At 40.1% G+C, this 24,532-nt stretch overlaps 1 protein-coding gene across 12 annotated transcripts in view; it reads right to left on the bottom strand.

The window, feature by feature from the left end:
- The window catches only part of CASK (calcium/calmodulin dependent serine protein kinase), a 442,447-nt gene that overhangs the window by 200,471 nt on the left and 217,444 nt on the right, over positions 1 to 24,532 (bottom strand). For all 12 annotated transcript variants that reach the window (XM_032806527.2, XM_032806492.2, XM_032806483.2 and 9 more), the window contains 2 exons: positions 18,255 to 18,332; positions 10,090 to 10,162 (listed from right to left, as the gene is read on the bottom strand). In XM_032806527.2, coding sequence (XP_032662418.1) covers positions 10,090 to 10,162; positions 18,255 to 18,332 — 151 coding nt within the window. The remainder of the gene's footprint in view (positions 1 to 10,089; positions 10,163 to 18,254; positions 18,333 to 24,532) is intronic.

The following is a 24,532-nucleotide window of genomic DNA, read 5'->3' as shown; positions in this document are numbered from 1 at the left end:
TCAACAACGTGGGTGAAAACAGATAATCACTACTCTCGTGAATGAACTCACAGAGAAAAATGATAAAAGACAAAAACACCATTATCACTTGGGAGTGAACACTTTCCACAAAACAATCACTCCTTATCACTCCTTATCTAGAGAGACAAAGTAGGTGAGGTAGTATCTTTTACTGGACTAACTTTTGGATGTTACTTCACTCATCTTGCCTCTCTGAAATCCTAAGACAAACACTGCATATCACTCCATATCTGACCTATCAGTCCTCATTCTCAAAGGAAACCTGCATAACATCTTCAAAAGACACTAAAAATCATGGTCTTAATAAAGACACAGAATCTATGGCTTATTACAACAATCTGTAACCTACTAGCCCACCTTTTTTCTCCTATGACTGGAGAGGTGTTAATGGGCCATTTCAACTTGAATGGTCTCTTACAATATAAATTAGCCATTTATTCTAAATAATCTGTTCCACCTTATATTTAGTTGTGATAATCCAAGTACCCGAAGAAGAGATTTGTGTAGCTTGAAAGCTTGTCTCTTCCACCAACATAAACTGGTCCAATAAAAAAAAAGTACCTCATCAACCATGTCTCTCCAATATAATGGAATTTTTATAATTTTTTTTAAATGCAGTAGGTCCCTGCTGTAGAATACATTATTAGAATAGTGTATCTGACAGAAATGCACCTTTTTTTTTTTTTTTTTTAAAAAGCAGAGTCAAGTACTGACGGTTACTGGTTGGTGTGATAGACCATACAGTGCAAGACTTCTCCATTTGTCTATGACACCAGTCTTAATTGTATATGAGAAGACAGACCAAATGATGAAAGAAGGAATTGGAAAGGAGAAGTGACAGATCATGTGATTTCACAGTAGGGACCTAAGTACTTCAAAGAACTCATCCTTTGAGAGAGGAAACAGTGTCTGAATGGCAAATGACAGTCAAACAAAATTACAGATACACAAAGCTGCCTTTGTGATCCTGTGCCAGTCACTTAAACTTTTCAGAGGTAGTCCATCTTCCTCATTTTATGGGTGCCCAACTTGAGACCATGGGGCTGTATGTTCACTGCGGCAACTGAAATCACTGGGAGGCTGTACTTAGCATTTTATAGCACTTTATATGTTCAAAGTACTCAGAAAACATTAGGTTCTAACTATCTAAAATTGGGCATCCAAAGTTACTGGACACTTCTCCAATTTTGGCCTTAATCTCTGCCCATCTGCAAAATGGAAGAGTAAATACCCGTTCTCTTCACAAGGGTGTTGTGAGAATAAATTAGTCAGTCTTTATGAAGATACTACAGAAAAGCAGAGGAGGAAATTATTAATTCTGTCTTTACAGCAGGGTTTAAACAATGTGCTGGGTTTAAATAAGGCCTGTGACACTGAACCTTGGGAACAATACAAAACATGGGTTATCCAACGAGCTTTATCCAACCTGTGCACTGAATGAGGCAGGAGGCCTATGGAAAAAAATATTACATAATCATGTAATTAAATACTGCATCACCAAGCAAATGCACAAGAGGGCAAAATTGCAGTTGAATGGGGAACTTTAATTCTGGTATTTTCTACCTTTTGAGTGCTAGACTTTGCAACTTTAACATTCTTTTAACATAGTTTGCGTGCAATTTAATATATATGCGCGCACACACACGTTTAGTGGACAGATTACATTCTTGATCTGGAAATCTAATAATCTTCGTGAATAAAAGTCTCACACAGTAGCTGGTACCAGAACCACTCATCCCCAGATAAAACAAAAAGGTTCCTTTGAAGTCAGAATATTAGAGATGAGAGCCTGCTGATAGGATTCTCAGGAATTTAGAAGGGAAGACCTTATTAAAGAGTAAAAATGAATAATAACTCTGAGCAGGTCACAAGTTCATTTGTGCTGAAAAGGATAAGGTTTCTCCAGACCTTTTGCACAGATACAAATAAACCAGCATTACTGATACAGACAGGTCATGCAGTTATAAACAAAACTAATACTAAAAGATACTTTAATTTTCCTCTCTTCTTACCAAGAGTAAAAACCCAAAAGGAAACAAATCATCATGCTACATGTTATAAATAAAAATGAATAGGCAAAATAAAAATGAAGATGCAGAAGGAGTGGATGGGATTATTCGTGGTGAAATACGGCTGGCATATCAGTTAGCTTGGACTAACATTTTAGCAGAATCAACATTACTTGTCAAAGTAGTGATGCCCTGTTGTTTCAACATACACACACATGCAGAAGTCTAACTATTTTCTTACAAACTTCACACTATTTTCCCTGAACACAACAAATATTCTGTAAAGTAGCAGTAAATCAAATATTCTCCTTTTGATTTTTATATTCATCTTTTTAGTTCAGGGCTGTAATTTTAAATTAAAATTTTGACAAACAATTAGAACATTTTAAAAACAATTATTTGCTGGATTAAATACTATCCCCTAGTAATTTACTTTATAATCCTCACTGTAGAGACTAAGAGAATGGTCTTTCTTTATAGAAATTTCCAAGAGAAACACCACCACACCACTGAAAATCCACAAGCACTATTTCTTTGTGTCTCTTCTCAAAATTGTTCCCTGTGAAGCTCAGAAATTTATTTGTTCTTTTGTTTTACGTCAGTCAAAAAAACAGGAGTAAAATGAAATCCTCTACAGCAAAATTATTAGTATCTCAGATATATTATGCCAGCATCCACTGCGAGAACATAACAAAAGCTTGTCTTTGAGAAGTGTCAAAACCATGGAGTTTAGAGCAAAGCCCCTCATATGTTCATCTTGTTTCAACTCTGGTGATCAGTGAAACATCCAACTTCCTCCAAAGTACAGAAAACAAAAGTGAAATCTGCGAAAGACTATTTTTAAACTAAAAGAGAGATTTTTATTTCTCAAGTATACTGTGTATATATTTACAGTGACCTCTATAATCAATTTAGACACCAAAAAAGCATCAGGACTTGTTCAACACAAAAAAAGTCTGGCTCTCTCGTCTTAAAATACTGTCCTGACAAGTTTAACACAAAAAACAATACCCACTGCCTCAAATACAGATTTTTGGAGATGCCATGTAACAGTATAATATGTAGCTGTACTTTTCTGAAAAACATTTTCTGTTCCATCAGTTTCAGAGCTACTGCGATGAATTTTTTGCTATCTGAAGGCAGGAACCTACACATTGTGGATTATACTTTAGCAGATTTATCTGTTTTACTGGCCACTCTTTGGATTTTTGCACAGTTTAAACAAACACAAACCTTCTCAACTCTAGGTTACATTAAATTTATTTTCATTACCAAAATTAAAACTTTGTATAAAGGCCAAATTCATCTGACAAAACATCAATTGTTTGATTGTTTGGGTGTCACCCAAGACACTCAGATAATCTAACTGCACCCTATTATTTTATTCAACACACGTGCATGCCCCCATATGCACCAGCCCCGCCCCCACATTCTATGTACCTCATTAAATCTGAGCATTAATTGCAAAACAAGTGAACAAAAATCTGGAAATTTACTGTTAAGGTTCTTGCTATGACCTTAATCCATTCTTATATTTGAACTATTAAAATGTATTTTCATTACATGAGCTTACAAAATATGCAGCAACACAAAATGTTATATGTTTATATCTTAGTTTGAGAAAAATACATAGGTTAAACAAACAAACAGTAAACTTGCATGTTTTACTGCAGAAATATTTAAAACTCCACCGGAACAAGCAGCATAAGGTATGTCAATGGGAGAGTTTCTCCTGTCGACCCAGCGTGGCGTAGACACCGCAGTAAGTCAACCTAAGCTATGTCAACTCCAGCAACATTATTCATGTAACTGCAGTTGCATAACTAAGGTCAACTTAACCCCACAGCATAGACCTGCCCTTAGTAATATAAGTACTATTTTCAACATTGTAAATCCCAGCTGTTAATGAGAAACACAAGACTCTGGAGGCAGATGAAGGAATAGTTATATTTTTTTTAAAAATAGCTATATCTCTGACAATTATGAATTGTAAACGAGTCACCCTGGTACTTCCTGCTTTTAGAGGAAGATTCCAGACTTATTTCAGTTATGGAGAACATAGTGAAAACATTTTGGGGCTTGCACCCAACCCTATTGCTAAATCTTGGGGTAAGCCTTAGTGCCCAGCATCCGGGACCTATGCTCAATTGCTTTGTAGACTTCATTGTGAAACATCTGGCAGTCTCAGATGCTGTCAGTGGATGGATTTCCTCCCACCATCCTTTCTGGGAAACCCATCAAAAAAAGGCAATATTTATGGAGAACAAAAACTTGTACAGTATGCAGGCATATGACAGCAGCTGAGTACTTTATGCATATCAATATGGGGGGGAGGGATGGCTCAGTGGTTTGAGCATTGGCCTGCTAAACCTAGGGTTGTGAATTCAATCCTTGAGGGGGCCATTTAGGGATCTGGGGCAAAAATCTGTCTGGGGATTAGTCCTGCTTTGAGCAGGGGGTTGGACTAGATGATCTCCTGAGGTCCCTTCCAACCCTGACATTCTATGATTAATACAACTGATGAAGACTTAAGCAGCTTCTTTATACTTTAAATGCCTGCAGCCTCCAGTGACTGGTTCATGCTCAAGGTGATACCCCAGTACATACTCTCTTGATGTCATCTCATTTGGTGATATCCCCTTACTGTATGAAATGAGGAAGAGAGCCACAGCCTGTCCTCTGAGGACCCATTCTTACTTCCTGGAATAAGGGATGTGCCTGGAGGCAGGAGGGATGCGTTGAGGTTGGGGTGTAGCACATAGCAGTGCAGAGATTCTGGGTAGCACTGTTGCTTATAGGAAGTTGGAAACAAGCTGCTATAATGTAGACAGGCCCAGGAACTAAAGTTATGGTAGGGGCACTTCAGCCCCCAGAAGAATGCCAGAATCAGGAGGGTACAAAAGTGTCTTGAAGCGACTTTAGCACCATACTCCCTCTGGGCCACAAGTTCTCTGCTGTATCTATTAGAAGCACAACTCAGAATCTCACCTGGGATGCATGAGGGGCTTTGCAACTGTTAGGCCCTGCCTACACTAGAAAGCTGTATTGCTTTAACTATACCAATATACTTAAAGTGGTACCACTCAGTGTGGATACAGTGATAACAGTATAAAGCATGGGAGTAGTTTGGTGGGGCAAGGAAGCATTGTCCCCCCCAAAAAGAAGTGAGGCACGAGGGGTGCATGTGAGGCATGTGACTGTCCTTCCTCACCCTCTGATTTCCATGAGCACTAAGCTGCCCTGCTCGCTCCACTGGGGGCTCTGCCCTTCCATGCTGCGCCTCCTGTCGGCATGTATCCAGCTCACTCGGCCTCTCTCCCCAACAGCCAGGGCCGGGTGGGGAGCCGAGAGGGCAGGACAGAGCTGCTTCTCCTGCCGAGGGTGGCCACTCCGGGTCGTTGCCTCTGTAGCTAGACACCGCCTTCCGCCAGGTCCTAGGACCCCATTGTCTTTGCCTTCTACGGGCATCCTTCATGGCCACTATCTTGTTTTCTGTACAATGGTGAGTGCCTGTGTTTGTGTGTATGCAGGGGGAGAGACAGGGCAAGGGGAGCAGGGGGAAGGGGGCTGGGTGGAAGAAGAGGCAGTGGAGAAGGGAGATGGGATAGGGCTGGGGGAAGAGAAGGGGATGGGGCAGGGCAAAGGTGGGGAGAAGAAGGGAGGTGGGGTGGGGTGGGATGGGAGGGGGGAGCAGGAGCTCAGCATGCAGTCTCTCCTTGGCAGCGGCAGCAGCCCCAGCAGGAAGATGGCCACAGCAACACATGAAGGCACCAGTAAGGCAGCACCACTGAAACAGCTGGTGCTGGAGTGGCCGCAACTCCCACACTCAGGTTGCCACAGCAGACACCAGCAGTTTGGGCTCTCCCATTAAGCTGCCCTGTGCCCTCCCCCAGCACCAGCAGCGCAGGTACCATTCCAAGCAGGGGAAGAGAACCAGTGAGGAAGGGGAACTGGCTTCAGTGAGCACGCATGCTGCCTGCGCCCTGAAATACAGCAGTCAGACTATGCCTATGGTATAAACTTTATACCAGCACAGTTATTTTCACACAGGAATAGGGAATAACTATACTGGTATAACTGCATCCACTCTAGGGCTTGTACCAGTATGCCTATATGAGGTTTTTGGTTTTTTTTAAATCATACCCTGCTCAACAGTTATACCAGTATAACTTTCAAGTGTACACCATATTTTACTGAGTGAGTTGTAATGCAATAACTGCAAACTTTAAAAAGTGAAAAGTGGATAGAGCACTGGTAATCCTATATTATTTAATACTTTATTTACCAAAAATCACATGCGCCTCATTCCACTTTATAGACAACATTTACACGATCTATTCAGGTAAAATGGACATTGGTCATTTAGACTGCTAGCTGCCTTTTAAAACATTACCTGTATAGTGATAACCTAGAGCTCTATCCTGAGGTATTGCAGTTAACTAAGAACTCAGTATGCAAAATCAGTTTAAAGTATTTATTGCAGTTAATTATACCTGTCTATGGTGAACTTTATCAGAAACAGTGTTGCCTAGTCACTCAGTTTATTTGATCATTCTGCAGTTCCTTACTCTCTTCCATAGATTTTACTAATTAGATAATTGTGTGTTGCTGGCAAATCTTGCCACTTAACTTTATGTTATAAATGTAGACGATGGAGAATAGGTAAAACACTGTACATGTTAGTAAAAATCCTAGGAACACCTCACTTTTAACTACTCTGCATTGAAGAGTGTGGTTCATTTATTTTTATTTTCTTATAAGTTTTAAATCTATGACAGGATTCTACCCTGAACATGTAATTACTATATTTCCAAAACAGCTTCTTGAAGAACTTTTTTTGGGCTAAAGTGTAAATTACATTTACTGGCAGACTGGAACACTAGAAATGTTCAACTAACCATGCAATCTGATTGATATATTGTAACACACAGGACCAGACACAGTAAAAACACTGCCTGATTTTGATATTTTTAAAGCTAGATGACATGGAAAATGGTTATTTTACTGAACCTGGCCCTCAGTGCTTCATAATTTTTTATGTCAAGATTTTCCTCCTGAATACTAAAAACTAACAGTTCTGCCATGGAAAGAAAGAAAGCAAATTACCATACTCGGGACACTTAAAGGTGAAGTTAATGTTATACACAATGGCTATGCTTTCTTTTCTTTACTGACTTTAAACACCACCGCCACCCATTTATATGAATGACTTATTCTGGCTTTAAAAGGATATAGCCAGAGTCCCAGGAATTTCACAATTCTGTGGCAAGAGGTTGCATCTCTGCCCTTTTCTTTGCTGTGGAATATAAGCTTTTTTGTTTCTAGATAACTACAACATGAATGGAGTCAGTGAAAACCAATCCAGTGTTGTTTTTCTGAGTCTGCATACCATATAAACAGTAGCTATGAGAGGTCTGAACTGCCCCATTCATTTCAATTAGGTTTTTTTTAAAACTCTGAAACCAAACAGCTACTATTTAGTTAGCAGCTATTTCAGTGTTCAGCATTTTAGCAAAGACATCCAGTTAACAGGTTTCTCTCACAATTCCAGTCTCCCAACCTAGGCCACTGAACAAATTATAGTGACACAGCTGTGGTGCTGAACTATACTTGCATAATCCTGCAGTAGTGTAGATTCAGTTTACAGCACTGGAAGGGGTTTTTCCAATGCTGCAGGAGCTCCACCTCCCCAACTGACTGAAGCATTCTTCCGTCCATTTATCTGTGTCTACACCCGGAGTTGGGTCAGTATAGCTATCTCAGCCAGGGGTGTGCATTTTTTACACCCCTACGTAATGTAGTTACGTTGACCTAAATTTTAAATGTAGACCAGGCCTTAGACTTGCAAGAAGTGGGGGTCAATGATCACATCAGATACCAGTCTGCTAGCATGAAGTGTTCATCTAGAAAATTAGACCATGCAGGGGGCCTGGTCCAATGACGAAAGAACTCTACTGGAATTGTAAACTGTCAGGTTTAAAATATTCCATCAGAAAATGTTCAGCCAGCTCTACTAATCAATACTCTGAACAGAACGCTGTTCATTTTTTTCTAACAGTGTCATGGGATTCCATGACTGCTGCAATTAAAAAAAACAATCATAGCTTCACAATTGTCCTCTGCATTGCTCCTTCCTTCCTATTTCTAGCCCCTTATGGTTGAAGATAGTATTCCAATATTAACTAAGGGCTGCTCTACACTAGAAAATTAGGTTAGTATAACTACATTGCTCAGGGGTGTGAAAAATCTATACCCCTGGGTGGCACAGCTAAGCCGACCTAAGTCCCCATGTAGACTTATTTCCATTAAAAAAGTAAATGCTCTGGTTTACTCATCCAAAATGACTATATTCCTTTCTTTTTGCCCAAATCCTACACACCAGAAATAAAATAGGGCACAATTTAGGTTTAAGGAGAATAGCTTTTTAAAAATTTTTTTTTCTTTCTTTCTTTCTTTCAGTGTCACTCCTAGTGTATATGTGTAAAAATACAAAAATCCTGACTGCCAAAATAAGATATCCTGGTGCAAAGCATTAAAGCCATCCTAACCAGAGAGATGAATTTACTGTTACCAGTGAAACCTAAAAAGCAACAGAGAAACTCCTCCCTAAAGCGCATCCAAGTTCATTCTATCCATTTTATTGCAGCTTCTTTGGCAGAAAGAGGATCAGCATGAAGATAACTGCATAGAATCACAGAATTAATAGAATCCAGTCCCCTGCACTCACGGCAGGACTAAGTATTATAACAAATTATGTTCTAGTTTGCATATGAATCCTTCAGAAAAAACAGGTGTTCCACATGGGGCTCCTTCAATAACAAACAAACAGGTTTGGGTGATATTCCTTCACATTGTGCTCATTGTTTCCTCTCCTTATCCTCCTTTCTTCCTTCACTCCTCAGTTCTCCTCACCAGTACAGAACAGGGGTGTTGATGAAGTCAGTCAAATATTTCTTACCTGAGATTTTTTTTTTTTTATGACTTATCACCACCACCAAACCAAACCATGCTCAATATCTGAAGAGATATGTAGTTCTGCAAAGATGCAGCTATTTCTTTTTTGTGATGACTCTCAAAGTTGCTTGCCTTAACAGTTTGTATGTTACACAAAGGGTAAAAAAGTGTACAGTTCCTGAATTGATGTGTTTATCTACATAAGTTTGGAAAGAAGTTTCTGTGAGGAAGCAGAATGTGATGGCTTACAGTTCTATGTTCACATCAAAGTGCTTGAACTGCACCTTGTCTCAGTATGGATGGACACAACCTATTAGGGAAGACTGGTGGAAATATCTTAAAAAGGAAATCGTAAAATCAGTCTTCCAGTCTCTCTCACTAACACAACCTTTTCTGTGAATAGCAAGCAATAAGCTATTATTTACCATTAATGACCCAGAGTCCTTGATCAGAACCAGGGCCCTGCTTGGCTAGGCAACAGGAATTGACCAAAACTCACTCCAGAAGATTAGTTTAATGAACATGGAAAACATAGAATTTTGATTATGTACATAAACTGTTTTTAAAATGAAAAATTCTACTTTTCCAAATATGGTGTGCACATGTAAAGGATCTACTGATAACTGCGGAAAAGTTTAGAAGAGTATTTTAAATTAGTTGACTAGCTTAAAAAAACATAATATAACAGACATTTCATTTAAGCACAAACATCTCTAGAGATTTAGTTTTTGCTGAACATGGTCACTAAGCTGTCAAAATGATGAAGTAATTAAATCTTCTACCAGTTTCAGTTTAATTTATACAATTTAGTAAATCTCAAATTTTCTTTAAAAGAAAATTCACAAGCAGAAATTATATGAATATTCAGCACTCGAAAGTCATATAATGACTTTCAAATTAAATTACAGTTACATACATATTTAACATGTGAATAAAAAATTATTAAATATTTTTATGCTGACAAAATCAAGAGATTTTCCTTAAAGTATCAACATTGCTAGCACCAATTATGTTTCTCCTGCATACAAACTCCCATTTTACCCTAAATTACAGAGACCTTTCAAAGTAGGCAGGATGTTTATTGCGGAAATGAGAAAAGACTTACCTTCACATCCCTGTGAATTATGTTATTATCATGACAGTAACGTAGAGCTTCCAGTATCTGTCTCATGTAATGACTGTAAAAACAAAATATGTCTAAGACTATATGACAAACTTGTGAAAAAATACTATATAAATACAGTGCACTCAGTTTTAAGCCTCTCACCTACAAAACTATCATTACAAAACTTACCTTTAAAGGCCACAATTATAAATTTGCCCAGTGTTAGAGTGGGAATTATGTATTCATAAGAATGAATAATAAAAATAAATTATGAACACTAATGTTTCTAATAATTTCAAAATCTGAAGGGTATTTTGACCATTAATAAGTATTTTTTTTAAAAAAAAACCACCTACACAGTTAAAAATGTAATTTATAACATAAGCTTATGCTCACAAAAAAGAGTACAATATTATTACTATTAAAGTTCACTTTATTTTTTCCTAATATTCAATTATTTCTACTAATTTAATAAAGAAATAGAATCACTGTTATAGGAATGAACACACTGCATATCAATACATGCAAATCACAAATACACAAAGAAAAGATCAAAATATTATGTAAAAGATTAACATTTAAGGTACAGAGGAAAACTGAAAATCAACTAGTTAAGTAAAGGATCATTTAGCCAGTTAAAACAATTACATTGTGAACAATTACATTTTGTGAAGACAATACATATATACATGAATTTACCAAATCCATGAATACATTTAATAGGCATTATATTTGCTTATTTTACATTTAGTACACACTAAATTATAACCTCAAGCAGGATTCGTTTCAGGCTGTGGGACTGTATTTTAGACTTGTAATCCTGATTCAATGTCATTTTTTTTTTATAAAATCCCTATGGAACAGTAATGAATGTTAATAATAGGGGCACAGGAATTCTGCAAAAACTTTTATTAAATTCTACAGAATGCCTCTTCCTCAATTCTACAGATCTCTTTGGAAAATGTGCACTGATCTGGGCGTCAGAAGACCTGGATTCATTCTGAGCTCTCCCACTGGCTCACTGGAATGACTGAGAGCAAATAATAATGTATCAAATTTTCAAATACAGTAAGTTAATTTTTGAATCTCCACTTTGATATCCACAAGGTGCTAAGCACTCACAAATTCAACTGATGTCATTAGGTGCTGTAGGTTGTCAGCATATCTCAGTTTGAAAACCCAAAAATGAAGGAACTTTTCTTTAAATTTTGGCCTGAAACTCTCAACAACTTGATTTCTCCATCTGTTAAATAAATATTTTGATATTTATTCACTTTTATAATGTGCTTTCAGATCTATCAATGAACAATACTACATAACGCTATATAAGCAATGAGAATTATACTGAATTGTATAGTGAATTATTAGTATTTTTAGGTAGTTTTAACTAAATGATCATTTTGCTTCAGACAGTTGTTTCTAACTCATCCCCACCCTTTCCATCCCAAAAGCATTTATACCTGACTCTAGATTTTATGGTCCTAGATTTCCACTCTACCTCTCCCTTCACTCAATTGCTTTGCAACATTATTCTGTAGAATGCCCCTTAAAATTAATCCAACCACAATGGACACAGCATGCTAGTGTGATTTTCTATTAAAATCGTCAATGGTAAAAGTCAAATTGATAAACTACTTGGCAGCATTTCTGAGGTAAAAATTAACTAAACTCTATCACTAGAGACAACATAGAGCATACAAGGGAAGTTGTGCATAATGAAACAATGAAAGTATATTGTGCTGCTTTTCCCAACTTAGAACATCTCAGATAAAGTCAAAACAGAGGGCTTCACACCACTACCTAACCCAAGGGTGGGCAAACGTTTTGTCCTGAGGGCCACATCTGGGTATGGAAATTGCAAGGTGGGCCATGAATGCTCACAAAATTGGGGCTGGAGTGCAGGTGGTGGTGAGGGCTCAGGCTGGGGCTGCAGGCTCTGGGAAAGGGCTCCAGGCTGGGGTGCAGGGTGGGGGTGAGGGCTGCGGATGAGGAGTTTGGGAGTAGGAGGGTGTTCCAGGCTGGGACCGAGGGGTTCGGAGGAAGGGAGGAGGATCAGGGCTGGGGCACAGGGTGTGTGTGTGTGTTGGGCTCTGGCTGGGGGTGCCTGGTCTGGGGATGAGGGTTTTGTGGTGCAGGAGGGTGCTCCGGGCTGGGACTGAGGAGTTCAGAGGGGAGATCAAGGCTGGGGCAGGGGGTTGGCTCAGGGGTGCAGGCTCAGGGCAGCGCTTAACTCAAACGGCTCCGGAAAGCAGTGGCACGTCCCCTCTCTGGCTTCTACGTGGAGGCATAGCCAGGTGAATCACAGAATATCAGGGTTGGAAGGGACCTCAAGAGGTCATCTAGTCCAACCCCCTGCACAAAGCAGGACCAATCCCCAGATAGATTTTTGCCCTAGATCCCTAAGTGGCCCCCGCAAGGATTGAACTCATAATCCTGGGTTTAGCAGGCCAATGCTCAAACCACTGAGCTATCCGTCAGCTCCCATGGGAGCTGGTCCCAGCAGGTCCCCACCCTGAGCACCGACTGCACACTCCCATTGGCCAGGAACCATGGCCAATGGGAGCTGGGGGCGAAGGGCAGTGCCTGCGGGCGAGATCAGCACCCGGAGACTCCTCCCCTCCTCCCCTGCAGGAGGCAGATCTGCTGGCCACTTCTGTGGTGCAGCGCGAAGCCAGGATAGGGAGATAGTCTGCCTTAGTCTCACTGTACCACTGACTGGGAGCCACCTAAGGTAAGCTCATGCCCCAACCCCCTGCCCCAGCCTTGAGCCCCCCCCAAACCCAGAGCCCCCTCCTGCACCCCAAATCCCTCATTCCCGGTCCCACTCCAGAGCCCGCACCCCCAGTCCAGAGCCCATCCCCCTTCCTACACCCCAATCCCCTGCCTCAACCCACAGCCCCCTCCCATATTTCAAATCCCTTGCCCCCTCCCAGCCTGGTGCACCCTACTGTACCCCAAATCCATTATCCCCAGCCCCACCCCAAAGCCTGCAGTTCCAGCTGGAGCCCTCACCCCCCCGCACACCCCAACTCCTTGCTCCAGCCTGGAGCATCTTGAACCCCCCTCATTTCTGACCCCAACCCGGAGCCTGCACCCCCAGTTAGAGCCCTAACCCCCTCCAACACCCCAACCCCCTGCCCTAGCCCAGTGAAATGAGTGAGGGTGGAAGAGAGCGAGCCACTGAGGGAGGGGGAATGTAATGAGTGGGGAGCGGGGCTAGGGTGTTCACTTCTATGTGGTTAGAAAGTTGGCAACCCTATCTGCAATTTATCTTAAACTTGTATTTCTAAATTAGAAATTGAGTTAAGTGACTGCATGAAAAGCGCTAAACAAGTGTTTTGAATCTTCCACTGTATTTGAGAGAGCAATATGGTAATAGGATCTTCTTGTAGACAAAGTGACAAATTATCAGTTTCCATGCATTTCACATGAGCAGAGATGCCACGTATACGGAGGTAATAAATTCTAAAATCTACACTCACTTAGCAATGATCTGTTTTTATTTAAACGTTTCTCACACTTCTTTGCTAATTGCACATGGTATTTGTCTCAAGCAGGACAGATTTATCACATACTTATTTCACTGGAGTCTATACTCAGAGACAAAGTTAGGCAAGCATGCAAGTAAGGACAAATATTTTGACCGTTAGTCTCTGAAACTGAGTCAATTTAAAGTTTAGAGTTGGATAGTTAAAACTGTAAAATAAACTAAGTAAGCTATTATTTGACTGCATGACCATCACAACACAGAATATGCACTACTGTTAAAATCAATTTTACATAAAATTTGATAACAAGTATTATGATAGAGATGAGGTTATATTAAAATGACTTAGTTGACAGCATTCCTACAAAATAGAGGAAGGGACAGTCACAGCCTCAAGAAGTCTATGTTAAGAAGTAAACTATACTTTTTATTTATAGAGATCCAATGGATGACCACACGATTCATTACAAGTTCTGATCTTGGTTCCACACATTCTGTGATTATCCCATGTTTAGCACTTTGACCACTCACAGAACCCAATATATCATGCACATTTAAAGGGCATATTAATGAAATGAGACCACATTATAAAATAATATATTTTAGGGAAACAAGAAGTCTCTTCCAATACTTGTCAATCAACATGGTGGGGATTTAGAGCCACCTTTTGGCAGACCTTATGTTCACATCAGTTCTCCAAAGGACAGTCTTCTAAAAGCAGCAACAGCAAATAATTCACTGAGAAGTGTCAGATTACACAAGTACATAAAAGGTTGTTACAAGGAGGAGGGAGAAAAATTGTTCTTCTTAACCTCTTATAGGACAAGAAGCAATGGGCTTAAATTGCAGCAAGGGAGGTTTCGGCTGGACATTAGCAAAAACTTACTAACTGTCAGGATGGTTAAGCTCTGGAATAAATTGCCTAGGGAAGTTGAGGAATCTCCATCATTGGAGTTTTTTAAGAGCAGGTTAGACAAACAGCTGTCAGGGATGGTCTAGATAGTACTTAGTCCTGCCATGAGTCCAGGGGACTGGACTAGATGACCTCTCGAGGTCCCTTCCAGTCCTATGATTCTATGATTAGACAGAACTACATATAAATTCCAATCAATAGAGATCAGGGAGAATTTCACACACACTTCAGTACACATAATAGAATTTCTTTGGTGTCTACAGACTCTGCTGTTAGGTATCCTGCTCAATCTACGGAGGCTTTGACTATTCAGTGAACTATGAAGTATGTTTTTTTTGTGTCTGTTTGTGTAATACTATGTGTACATTTAAGAATCCAACAGACTGAACAAAGATTTTATGAAGCTACAAGGTCTAGAAAAATGAGCCCAGAACTAGAAGCCCAGAATTCATGAGTTCCACTCCCAACTCCAACTGACTTATCCTATCACTCAAAAGGATTTACAAAAATCTATGCCCATGGTTTCAGTTACCACCTTTTGCTGACAACTAAGCTGTTCATCTCCCCTCCTGAACTTGACAGCTCTGGTCCAATATCACTTCCTTTCTCACTTATATTTTTTTGGACATCACACCATTTTCTGAAGTTAAAAGGTCAAACAGCATCTTGTCCTCTTTTGAAACATCTCCCGTTTCTATTTTCACTTTCTCTTTTTTACAACTTCATCACCTTCCTGGTCAAGCTCTGGTCATTTTCAACTCTACTCACCTCCTTTGTTTCTCATTTCTAGACTTGTGCCAAACACAAGTGCAGAAGTTTCTCCTCCTATATCTCCCAAATTGCTCCTTTATCAGTCTCACTGCTAAAATTCTTGCATGTTATCATTTCTCACTTAGAAAACTATAACCTTCTCCTTTACAGCCTCCTTGTCTCTTATTTTACAGCTCAAATACATTCAATTTTAGAAGTTATTTTACTTTCCCAACACTCTGATCACGTCAGCCTCCTTGGAGCCCCTCTGCTGGCTTCTTCTCATTCTACATCAAGTTTAAACTCCACTGCAGAGCATTCTATGATTCTAATCAGTTTTTTTCTGTAGCCCCTTCCAGGACATAAACGTTTATAGCCTTTACCTCAAAGCGAAATATCAATTTCTGCATGATTCTAAGGCCTTACTGAAAGAGCTGACTGCAAAAAGAAACTGACTAGAATTATTGCTTTGCCTTTGCAGTTAACTTTCAGTATAAAGAACTTGATATAAATAAAAACTGACTAATATTAGTCAGTGTAAATCTGCCTGAAGTTCTTTTCACAGAAATTTGCAAACAGAAGCAACCTATGTTGCTTGTCATTTTGCCTACTTGGTGCCTCAGGCTAACTTGCCTATGTTACCTATGCTTAAAACAAGCCCTTTCCCTACAAGTTTGATTCATTAGGTGGCACTCTTGCCCCACACTGAACTAATGCCAAGCAGAGTGTTAAGTGCTGCTGATTTTGGAACAAAAAGTAAAATCAATGTCCTTACCCACTATGGTCCTTAAAGATTCTAAGGGCTTGTCTACAATTAAAACACTGCAGGGGCACAGCTGTGCCACTGTAACACGGGAGGGCTTCTCCCATCTGTGCAGCTAATCCACCTCCTCGAGAGGAAGCGGATTCTTCTGCTGACCTGCAGCTGTGTACATGTGGACCAGGGTTGGCTTAATTACACAACTCGGGGGTGTAGATTTTTCATTCCCTGAGCAACGTAGTTATGCCAACCTAATTTCCTAGTGTAGACCAGGCCTAAGCAAGGAATTTAGGCCCAACAGCCTGGCTAAATTATAGTCTGAATAATTGCTTTCTTGTCTTCCAGATGTTATTGTTTCAACTGAATACAATATATTTTAAAATTTATTTCTTGTTCTAAACTGTTGCATCCCAGCAGCTCCACAGTTAAGACTGTATCATGTTTTACACAAAGCACAGTTTAAATCCCTTAAAGTACTGTTAAACCTCACACAGATCATTGTCAAACTTGCACAAATTTAAATGAGGATAAACATCAGTATTCTAGATCATTTTCACAGTATATTCAGTTGTAGTTTGCTTAGAATTCTCAACATGAATAATTTATTTTGGAATAATTTTTTTCCCTACTAGTCTAATGTTTTTGGGTCTGTATGGCTTAGTTTCAACAATTACATATTTCTAATTTTCTGCATTAGTTAATCCTGTAAAACATACCAGCATTGTAGGATTTTGGGGAAAAAAGTGTGAAGTCTAAACAAAGATATGACAGTATCTGACATACTTTTGTCAGATATCAAGGAAGCAGATGGAGAATGATTCTCTGCTATGGGCCTCCTGGCACAGAAGAAAGGAGCAGGGGTCAGTGATCATTGAAGCCGATTAAGCTCAGCATGGGCTACAGGGAGCAGAGCGTGCCAGGATGAACACATTAGTAAATAAGTAGGCAAGGGACAGGAGCACTTTTCTTTACCTGACAGACCTACTATGGCTTGTTAGAGGGGACTTTTCATGCTGAGAATCATAGCAGATCTACCAAGTGGAAAAGGCACTAAAGTTTCAGTGCTACAGCAGGGAAAGACACTCAGTGCTCTTTAGCCATCCCCAGGTGATCCTCTCTACTCTATGCTGCCGCACATAGCCCTTGTCTATGACTTGCTCCCTCACAGCTCTATACCCTCATTCTTACCTCCACTTCCTCCTCAGCCCTACTCCATCGCTTCTCCATGCATGGAACTGTTATGGTTTGCAAGAGAGGAATCCCGGTGCTGCAATTAATGCAGTTTAATTCAGTGGAGAAGCCAAAAAAACATTAGGCCGAGGCAAGGAGTGAAGAAGCAGTCAGAGGTGTGCCTTATCTCCCGAATAGTGGCAGGAAACCAGGGTTTAAAGCGAAACCTCTGGCAGCTCAGGTTGTTCAGGACTGTTTTTTAAAATACTTGGCCAAAATGGGCCATCTGGCAGATGAGACTTCTACAGGTACCCAAGAGGAGTCCGTGGAAGTAGGTAAATTTTAAAAAGAACATTCAATTGAATATTAGCAATATGGGATTTCTTTGTCCATTTCTTTGAATTCACTTTCATTTTAGCCTACCATGCAACTACAAAAGTTAAAAAATTAAATGGGTTAGAAACACAGGTACAGGGATAAGCTTGACACTACTAAAAGCTGCTGAGCATACAAGCAGTAAAATGAAATGTTTAGTCCCACCAGGCCCATTGGCCATCAAATCCTACCCAGTGTGGCACTCATAAAAAGGCAAAGACAAAGACTTAAATATTGACTTTGAAATAGCACGTCATCCAACAATCACATCAACCATTGAGAAGCACAGCTCATGTATGAAGGACCACTTTTATACGTAGTTTCCTTTAAAACGCTCTACTGTAGATCTCCCTATAACAGCGGTTCTCAAACTTTTGTACTGGTGACCCCTTTCACACAGCAAGCCTCTGATTGCACACTCCCCCAATAAATTAAAAAACATAATTTTTATATTTAACACTATTATAAATGTTGGAAGCAAAGTAGGGTTTGAGGGTAGAGGCTGACAGCTCGTGACTGCCACATCATAACCTTGCAACCACCTAGGAGGTAATGAGCCCCAGTTTGAGAACCTCTGAGCTATAAGAATCTGTGCAAACAGACTTATTCATAGCATTTCTATTTTTAACCACAAATTAGTGTAACTGAAATTACTTATTCTACCCCCTCCTCTTTACCCCGAGGGATTAGTTAGAAATCAGAGTACATACCTGGCTACAGCTTCACTGTACACAAAACCAGCATCTGCTCTCTTTACAATTTCAAAACACAGATCTGCTCCATCCATACTGTGGGTAGAAAGATATGAAAAATGTTCTTGTAAGAAAACAGATAATAGGCTGCCAAGTCAAACTACAGTAAAATATTTCAGAAATATGTTCCATTTGCTCATATCAAAAGTGCTTTAGATGCATGTACAATTAAACAAAACTCATTTAGCAACTATATCCAAACTGTCACGTCAACTGAAAATTCTCCAACCCTAAACATCTCAGGTGCTTACTCTCACTCCTACCCCAACCGCATTAAGAGTCTCGGAAAGTAGCGAGCCTTTACCGCAGGGGTGCCCAAAGTTTTTGCATAGGAGGACCACACAAACCTAAGCACAAACTTGTGTGGGCCAAACAGATTCTACATATTTTAATAAGATTTAAAGTCATCTGTGTTGATTTATATTTTACATTCAGCTTGTTTTGGATGTACTGTATTTAGATAGGCTGTTTCTATGTACAGTATTGTCTATTTATACATTTGTGTAAACTAAAATGATGTAAACATGATGACAAAACGCTAATGAATCAGCTGTTAGTATACAGTGTTGAAGCAGGCTGTGGGGCTTCTGAAATGCTCTCGTGGGCAGTAGATTGCCGCCTCCCCCTCCATGTGCTTTCCAACATACCCTAACGTCAACAGATTCAAGCTCAGTCAGACCTAGGGGGGAAACTAATTCTAGAACCAACATCTTGCCAACAAAAGCATCCAGCTGGTCCCTGAGGGCCAAAGGACTTGTCTGCTCAGGCAATCCAACTGATCTCATCTGCCACGGTTAGATGCAGTCTCTCCAACACACAGGACCCAGACTTTATAGGTTAGAAATAAATAACCTGAATAACACTGAGAAATGAACTAGAAAGCCCGCACAGTTTTGGAGCACTGATGATGTAATATTTAACACGTGGGAAGCTCCTTTAAAAGGGCAGGTGTCCACATTTTGTACTAGCTTAAGCTAAGTGATCTTCAAAGGGTACCCCAACGTAGGGTGCTTTACACTAATTCAGTTGGAAATAGAGGCATGGTTGACTATGGCAAGATCCATGTGCAGGACAAATGGCTGCAATTCCCTACTTCAGAGCAAATGGAAAAAGCCCTCTTGGCCCCTGATGCTATCTGGAGTTGGATAGATAGCTGGAGGGCCCAAGACTTATAGACTTTAAGATAAGAAGGGACCATCATGATAATCTAAATCCGACCTCCTACACATTACAGGCCACAGAACCTCACCCATTTACTCCTGAAATAAACCCCTAACATCTGGCTGAATTACAGAAGTACTCAAAACATGGTTTAAAGACTTCAAGTTATAGAAAATCCACCATTTACACTAGTTTAAACTTGCAAGTGACCTGTGGCCCATGCTGCAGAGGGTAGGGTCTCTGCCAATCTGACCCAAGAGAAAATTCCTTTGTGACCCCAAATATGGCAATGAATTAGACCCTGAGCATGTGGCAAAACCCACCAGCCAGACACCTGGGCAAGAATTATCTGTAGTAACTCAGAGCCCACCCCATCTAGTGTCCTATCACCAGCCACTGGAGATGTTTACTGTTAGCCGTTGCAAATTGCCTACATGCTATTGTAGGCAGTCTCATCATACCATCCCCTCCAAAAACTTATCAAAGCTCAGTCTTGAAGCCAGTTAGGTTTTCTGCCCCCACTGCTACCCTTGGGAGGCTGCTCTAGAATTTCACTCCTCTGATGGTTAGAAACCTTCACCTAATTTCAAGCCCAAACTTGTTGATGGTCAATTTATAGCCATTTTTTCTTGTGTCCTTATTGGCGCTTAACTTAAATCACTTCACCTTCCCTGGTATTTATCCCTCTGATGTATTTATAGAGCAATCATATCTCCCTCAGTGTTTTTTTGGTTGGCTAAACAAACCAAGCTCTGAGTATCCTCTCGTAAGGAAGGGTTCTCATTCCTGGGATCGTCTAGTACGTCTAGTAGCTCTTCTCTGAATCTGTTCTAGTTTGAATTAATCTTTCTTAAACATGGCAGACCAGAACTGCACACGGTATTCCAGCTGAGGTCTCAACAGTACCTTGTACAATGGTACTAACACTTCCCTGTCTCTACTAGAAATACCTCTATTCTAGGACTGCATTAGCCTTATTCACATGTTAAATAAGATTTGTCCCAAGACCGATCCCAGAGGAACTCCACTAGTAACCTCCCTCCAGCCTGACAGTTCACCTTTCAGTATAACCAGTTGTAATCTCCCCTTTAACCAATTCATTATTCACCTTTCAATTCTCATATTAATCGCCATCTTCTCCAGTTTAACTGATAATTTCCCATGTGGAACTGTATCAAATGCCTTACTGAAATCCAGGTAAATTAGATGTACTTCATTTCCTTTGTCTAAAAAAATTAGTTATCTTCTCAAAGAAGGGGATCGGGATGGTCTGGCACGATCTACCTTTGTAAAACCATGTTGGATTTTATCCCATTCACCACTAATGTCTATGTCCTTAACTACTTTCTTTTTCAAAATTTGTTCCAAGACCTTGCATACAATTGAAGTCAAACTAACAGGCCTGTTGTTTCTGGATCACTTTTTTCCTTTCTTAAAAACAGAAACTATATTAGCAATTCTCCAGCCATAGGGTATGACCCCTGAGTTTACAGATTCATTAAACACCCTTGCTATTGGGCTGGAATAATTTTCATAGTGGGGGTGCTGAAAACCATTCAATCAAACTGTGAACCATTTATATAATGGAAACTACTTCAAGCTAGGGGGTGCGGCAGCACCTGCAGCATTCCTGGTTCTAACACCTTTGTTTGCAATTTCATGTGCTAGTTTCTTTAATATTCTTGGATGGAGATTATCCACAGCCCCCTAGATTAGAAACTTTATTAACAAATTCCAGGCCCACATCCCAACTCTTAGCTGAAGGGGCAGATACCATCTCTGCCAGTACTCCATCTTCTCCCCAAATCATCAACTTATCTTATTCAGATTTAGGTTCAGCCATTTGGCTTTCATTCAATCCTCAATCTAGGCCAGACAGGGGAAGCTAAGCAACCAAAGCATGAGTCAAATTAAATGTTGTTTAATTAAACAGTGTTCTCAAAATACTACAGGCAGTGCAACCCATACCAAATCTGCATCTCCCTTACTGCTCTTTGTATATACGCTGAACAAGAAGTGTGAAAAAGATAGACTCTTATGGTACCATACACACCAGGACCTTCAAAGCAAACATCCAGTTACACATTATTATCCTGTAAGTCCTTTCACAGAGGAAAAAATGAAGCTACACAAGTGTAACAGTATTTACACCAGGGACTGCAGTTGTATGCAAGGCAATCTCATTCAGATACTGTATTTCAAGGAGGGAATTCTATTCAAACTGAATTTTAAATAGAAACTTTCAGCCATATATTCCAAAAAGGCAACAGTCTCTCCAGCTAGTATTCCATAGGGATGATGTAGAAATCAAGTAGATAGTTTAGCACCCCTACAGGCTCCCTCACTCGCAAACAATGGCAGTGCACATTGCATTGTTGACTCTGTTCACTGGTTCCTTGTTTTCTTTCCTACCTAACTGCCCATTGAGAGACAAGGTGAGCTAGGTAACATTTTGTATTGAACCAATTTCTGTTGGAGAGAGAGACAAGTTTTTGAGTCACACAGAGCTCTTCTTCAGGTATTCAGATATTCTCTAATATCCTGTGACTGACAGGGCTACAACTAATTGCCTATACTCTCTAGGTCCTGGTCTGCACTATAAACTTATGTTGGTATAACTATGCTGCTCAGGGGTGGGGAAAATCCTCACCCCTGAGCGACAGTTATACCGACCTATCCCCTGGTGTAGACAGAATTATGTTGATGGGAGGGCTTCTCCTGTGAGGTGGAGTACCTATGCTGAAAGGAGAAGCTCTCCTGTTGGTCTAGGTAGTGTCTTCATTAAGTGCTACAGCAGCACTGTAACTGTACACAAGCCATAAGGTAATCTAATTTTCAATGAGAAGTAGTAAGGTACCTGTGGATTCATGGAAAATACTACTTTTATAAACATCAGACTATAAATAAGCTTCCATTTGTCTGCAGTACAATGTTCTCCAGAACTAAGGAGACTGAGATTTATAGCAAAGTGTACAGCCATTGCTTAATAGCATGTCTACAAAGTTTACACATCCAAGCTTTAGCAGACCAAGAGAGAGAAGCAAGTATCAGCATAGAAGACCCCGTATGGAAAGTGACCTGTAAGCAGTTTTCTAGAGCATAACTGTGATCCGAAAATCTGCCTCTCCCCTGATGAGTGCCTCTGCAGTTGTGATCAGATGATGACTCTTTTTCAGGCCTTTGGAAAGGGAGGCTGAAGTGTTAGGGTGGTTGAAAGTGGAGGAGGTATGATTATTCAAGCACCTCCAACTGATCACAACTGCATTGGCACTGCATCACGGGAGAGGCAGACTTTCAGGCATCCAGATTTCAAATAATTTATAGTTTCAAACAACACCTTGCAAGCCAGCCAGAAACTAAAAGGCACCCAGTTCAGATCACAGTACCGTGCTTTCAATACCAAGCTCCATTCAAGTGCACAGATGTAACCTACATCAGCTTCAGCTGAACCCATATGTAGAGTGTGCTGTAAGTGGACAAAAGTATAGACAACTGTAAAAAGTCTGCAACCAAGGGAAACTTGCACTCATCTTAACAGGAAAAAATCCTGTTGGCCACAGCTGCTATTTGAGCATCCAGCAGCAATGTCAGATTTAACTAGCCCTACAAATTGCAAAACTATATTAGGGTATTTCTAGTTGTTTCCCCTATATTTGCAATATTACATCAGTTGTCAGTCTTAATATGGCCTTATGCAAATCCAATCTTTTACACAGAGTGTCACATATGGCACTCTGTACTGCAATGCCATGGCCAGATATAATGGAGATGAGGTAAAGCTGAGTGTCAGTTCTCCTGAGACACTTCTGCCAATGTCTCCTTCTAACCCTCCTACAGGTCTATGTTGAGCTAGACAAGTGACAAAGTAGAACCCTGAAGGATCTTTGGCATGATTGTCTTGATATTGTTAAAATGAGCTGCAGCATGTGAGCAGCAATGCTGTCTACATTTTATTCAATCAGTTCAACTACATCAATCTCACTATCACGACCATACTGTGTCTGTATTTTTTCCTCACTGAGACTTTAACTGATAAGCTTTCCATGAAAAAAGCTTGCTGTAAGAGCTGAATTTAAAGTTTAAAATTTATGATAAAAGTCTTTATTACCGTGGAGTTTGCGAGATGGAATCTTGGTCTCTTCTATGGCAAACTGCAGAAAATTCAATGTGCTAAAACAATCATTATTGCAACATCTCAACTTGTACTTCAACTAAAACACAATTTTTTGCAGAAACCAGAGGGATTCACTACATGAAAGTTGTATTTTATGAGAGTATTAAGGACTTGAGATATTGGAAAAATAGAGGTACAAGAAGCCTTAACCCCCAGTTTTTTTCAGGTTGGGATAGGCCATGTCAACACCATGACAAAACACCCTGATGGCCAAGCATGCAATACTGTCTAAAAATTCGAGAAAATAACCATCATATGCTACATTCCATTAAAAGTATATTTTTTGTTTTGGTTAAGACAGAATCTAGCATAAGCTGGAGTCCTCAACACACACTGATGATGTGGAGAAAACGATGTCATTGTAGTTGAAAGGCAACACTTCCTTGTATATCCCCAGCACTCAAATGTTTGATAGCATGAGATGGTGCTCATACAGGGAGTAGGAAATACTCTGTAGCAGGGTTTTGAGTAACACTATGTTTTATGTAACATTTCAGTGTGGGCCGTGTCTTCTTTATACAGTAACTCCTCACTTAATGTTGTAGTTATGTCCCTGAAAAATGCAACTTTAAGTGAAACTATGTTAAGCGAATCCAATTTCTCCATAAGAATTAATGTAAATGGGGGGGGAGGGGTAGGTTCCAGGGGAAAACTTTTTTTTTTGCCAGACAAAAGACTTTACTTACATACATGCACACACACAGTATAAGTTTTAAACAAATAATTTAATACTGTACACAGCAATGATGACAGTGAAGCCTGGTAGAGGTGGTGAGGCCACAGGGTGAAAGAGTGCGCGATATTTCCCAGGGAATGTCTTACTGCTTAATGATGAACTAGCAATTGGCTGAGCCCTCAAGGGTTAACTCATTAATATAGCCTCACACTCTAAAAGGGATCA

The sequence above is a fragment of the Chelonoidis abingdonii genome, chromosome 1 (genome assembly GCF_003597395.2).
Source record: "Chelonoidis abingdonii isolate Lonesome George chromosome 1, CheloAbing_2.0, whole genome shotgun sequence".
NCBI lineage: Eukaryota > Metazoa > Chordata > Testudines > Testudinidae > Chelonoidis > Chelonoidis abingdonii.
The sequence above is the reverse complement of the archived record's forward strand: the minus strand, read 5'-3'. Positions and strand labels throughout refer to the sequence as shown.